General features: G+C 47.9%; 1 protein-coding gene across 1 annotated transcript; it reads right to left on the bottom strand.

Annotated features, from left to right (window-relative positions):
• Positions 1-1,031: 1,031 nt before the first annotated feature.
• Positions 1,032-3,832, bottom strand: LOC123761804 (glutamine synthetase 2). Its single transcript, XM_045748024.2, has 3 exons — positions 3,703-3,832; positions 3,389-3,563; positions 1,032-2,314 (listed from the first exon to the last, which is right to left on the bottom strand). The coding sequence occupies exons 2-3, from the start codon at positions 3,546-3,548 to the stop codon at positions 1,389-1,391; spliced, it is 1,086 nt and encodes a 361-aa protein (XP_045603980.2). The 5' UTR covers positions 3,549-3,563; positions 3,703-3,832; the 3' UTR covers positions 1,032-1,388.
• Positions 3,833-4,076: the final 244 nt, after the last annotated feature.

Genomic DNA, 4,076 nt, shown 5'->3' with positions numbered 1-4,076 from the left:
ATGTTTTCCTAAGAGCCCACACTATACAAGAGCAGCTGATTTTTCTTAAAAAAAATAACGAAAAAAAAATTTAACTTTTAAACGCTCAATTGTTTTCAAAGATTAAAAAGATCATTTTACCTTTAAATGAACTAAATAGTTGCCTGTATAACAGGTCTTCATACACTGTAAGAGACTACGTTAACTTCCGAGTGTTAACTTCAGTCAAGAACCATGTAATCTGCGAGGCTGAAGGCAACACTGTCCTGGCGCAGGATATAGAGATCACGATAATATGTCAGTTTCCTAGACGCCCTGCAGCCCAACCACTACCACCGCTCCTTGCCTCTATTAAGCACATCAGTCTAGGGGAAAATAAGAGGTTTAGGAAGGGCGCAGAGATGGAGGGAGGGAGGGAGGGGGATGTGGTAGGGTTGGTGGGGAGGGGGGAATGTGGTAGGGTTGGTGGGGGAGGGAGGGGAAGAATATGGTAGGGTTGGTAAGGGAGGGAGGGGGGGGGATATGGTAGGGTTGATGGGGAGGGAGGGGGGGATGTGGTAGGGTTGGTGGGGAGAGGGGGGGGGGGATGTGGTAGGGTTGGTAGGATTCAGAAGGCCTGGGATGGGTGTTGTGGTCCAAGAAGGCGATAATGTGTTGGTGCTGAGAGTAAGAGGGGGGGGAGGAGGAAGCTGTGTTGCCATGGTTCAAGGTGATCTAGGCAACACAGGAGCAGAGCCCGGCGGACAACACCCATACCAATAGTCCCGACTTGTCCTAGGCACTTGCCCCATACACGACCCATGAATCAACAACGGGGTGACGTCAACAGGCGCGCTCAAACAGCTTTGTATACAATAGTGAGGATCTTCATTGAAAGAATTATGAAAAATACCGAAGAATAAAATTTTCTTTATGCCAATAAATCGCAGACAAATTACTGTAGCGCATAAAGCTAAGAATTTCTTCAGTGTTAATGTACCAAGAACACTGCTACTCGTGTCAGTTAAAAGGTCTAGTCATTCAGCAACTAAAGAGGAAAATTATATACTATCGAACTACAAACATGTAATGGGTCATGATATATTAAAATTGATTATTGTTATACATTAAAATTTTAAAATACGACACTTAAAAATTCTTATTTACATATGGACAGTGGTTTAAAAAACCATACTTGCGTATATCACAATAAAATAATACTTGTACTCAAATTAAATCTTTCACAGGAAATGATTAAAATGAAAATGAATGGAGGTTAGAAATGAATGAGGTAAAATGTTAATCAACATGATTAAAATGGCAGGGTGAATACGAGAAATAATGTAAGTGCGTTGGTCCCTAGCGTGCGACAGCTGTGAGGACCAGCTGTCTGCCGCAGGTGTAGTGGGCGTGAAGACCTCCCCCAGAGCCTACTCATCTAGGCAAATCGTCCGCACCAGCACCTCTGACACCATGTAAGGATCTGCATTGGAGGATGGTCGACGGTCCTCAAGATAACCCATCTTCTCTTCCGCCACACCGCGAGGGATACGGATCGAGCAGCCTCTGTTGGCTACACCAGCAGAGAAGTCATGGATTGACGAGGTCTCGTGCAGTCCAGTTAACCGCCTCTCGTTATCCTTGCCCTCTTTGGGATCGTAAGCTTTGATGTGGCGAATATGATGTCTAGAGAGCTTGTCTATGGCCTTCTCAATATCAGAGATTCCATTAGGATCTCTCATTCCTTTAGTAGAGAAGTTGGTGTGCATTCCGGCACCGTTCCAGTCGCCAGGGATGGGCTTGGGGTCCAGGGACACCACAACGTTGAAGTCTTCTGCAACACGGTGAAGGAGGTACCGGGCCATCCAGAGGTCGTCGCCCATAGTGATGCCTTCACAGGGACCAACCTGGAACTCCCACTGAGCGGGCATCACCTCGGCGTTCTCTCCAGAGATGTTGATGCCGGCGTACAGACACGCCCTGTAGTGGGCCTCCACCACGTCCCTGCCGTAGACCTTGTTGGCCCCCACACCACAGTAATAGGGGCCCTGAGGGCCAGGGAAGCCATTCTTGGGCCAGCCCAGGGGATGGTTGTCAGTGTCCAGGAGAGTGTACTCTTGTTCCATGCCAAACCAGGGATGAGTGTCAGCAGCTTTCGTGCACACCTCCAAGCACCTGTGGCGGTGATTGGTTTCCGTCGGCTTCTTGTTGTGTTTGTAGGTCTCACAGAGAGCCAGTTTGTTCTCGCCCAGCCTGAAGGGGTCGCTGTAGAGTGCTATTGGGTGAAGGTACACGTCGCTGTTGCTGCCTTCAGCCTGGCCGGTAGACGAGCCGTCGAAGTTCCAGATTGGAAGTTCTGAAATTAGACAAAAACAGGGATCGTTAAAACCAATATAAAACCAACAGTTACTTAAACCACGTAAGAGTTTGAAAATCTTTAAATTTGTGAACAATGTTTAATATTTTAAACAAATCTTTTAAAGTGTATAAAATTACTCGTGCAATATGAATACCTTTAAGTTATCTATAATAACTATAGTTAAGAAGTCTTCCTAAAAAGAAACTTTACTCAACAATATACACAATAAAGTATAACATTTATAGTACTTTAAAATTTCTTGTTACATCTCTAGCGCAGTACTTACTATACTCCCTCCTGTAATGTGTGAAAGGTGAGGTGTACTAGGGTGGGGGGAAGGGGGTGTCCATGAGGTGCACTAGGGTGGGGGGGGGGTCCCCAGAGGTGCACTAGGGTGGGGGGGGGGGGTCCCCAGAGGTGCACTAGGGTGGGGGGGGGGGTCCCAGAGGTGCACTAGGGTGGAGGGGGGGTCCCAGAGGTGCACTAGGGTGGAGGGGGGGTCCCAGAGGTGCACTAGGGTGGAGGGGGGGTCCCAGAGGTGCACTAGGGTGGAGGGGGTCCCAGAGGTGCACTAGGGTGGGGAGGAGAGACTGGTGGGGGGGGGGGGGGGGAGTACCGGGAAGGGGTGGGGGGGGGGACCCCCACTCCTTGCAGGCACACTATTGATCAGGGAGAGCGCCTTCACCAAGGGTGGAGGCGGACAACCACACACCTGGCTACCTGTACCCCACAACACACCTGACTACCTGTACCCTTGTTACCTAGAGGTAGCAGTCTTGTCCGATTTTATGTAGATATATGAAGTACACAAACTTGTACGCTAGAGAAATTAAATTCACGTAAAACCAAGACTACCTGAATTAAAAATCAGTGTAGAACCATCTTAAACTATACCCACACCTGCCTGCCCACACCACCTCACTACCGAACAGACCTCAACCCACCACCGCCCTCAACCCCACCACGACCCACGGGACGCTTCTCACCACAATAACAGACTAAATACCATAATCAAGACCCCAGACAGCCCCAGTAACCACACCACCGCCACGGGACCTCAGACCAGCTCACCTGTCGGGCTCTTGGGGATAAAGTTGATGGTCCTGGACTTGGAGCGGAGGTTCTCGCCGGAGCCGTCCACCCACACGTACATCACCTGGCACTTGTTGTCCGGGATGGGCAGCCTCAGGTACCTGTCCAGGACCGTCTTGTTGGTTGCTGTCGAAGTCATTGTTGAGGATTTAATCTGCGAAAACAGAACAAGTTTTCATTAAAAGATACACACAAACATACAAAATTTCAGAGTAAAATTTTTTAGATTAAAACACAAAGTACCACACATGAAAATCCTGTACTAAAGAGTATGAACACAAGAACAAGCTTACCTTGCTTGTAACCGTCTAAACACACAAAGCCACACTAGTATTATCTACTGTGAGTACGTTCTCCCATCGAGCAGAGAGGAAAATCTATACCACCAGCAGGCCGGCACGAGCTTTTATACTGGCTGTGACGTCACTGCTCATGCGCACTCGAGCTGACAGATGGAGAGGTTGCAACACGCCACCAGAGAGTGTGCTAGATTTCCATATTCTATTACACAAAGTCAGTTGTGTATTAATTTGTGCTACGTGAAACTAGTGCTATTATAATGACTATATGTGTGTTTTAATGTTAAGAGAATGACTTCTGAAAACGGGGAACCATATAAGCATGTGAGTGAGACGCACATGTAGCTGGCAACTGTGATGTTTATGCC

The sequence above is a fragment of the Procambarus clarkii genome, chromosome 24 (genome assembly GCF_040958095.1).
Source record: "Procambarus clarkii isolate CNS0578487 chromosome 24, FALCON_Pclarkii_2.0, whole genome shotgun sequence".
Lineage (NCBI taxonomy): Eukaryota > Metazoa > Arthropoda > Malacostraca > Decapoda > Cambaridae > Procambarus > Procambarus clarkii.
Note: the sequence above shows the minus strand (reverse complement) of the source record. Positions and strands in the feature narration are given on the sequence as shown.

Bases quoted from the DNA above. Each gene is read 5' to 3' on its own strand.
- LOC123761804 (XM_045748024.2), bottom strand. From the start codon at position 3,548: ATGACTTCGACAGCAACCAACAAGACGGTCCTGGACAGGTACCTGAGG. The intron at 2,315-3,388 runs GTGAGCTGGTCT...GTCTAATTTCAG, and splicing joins TATCCCCAAGAGCCCGACAG to AACTTCCAATCTGGAACTTC.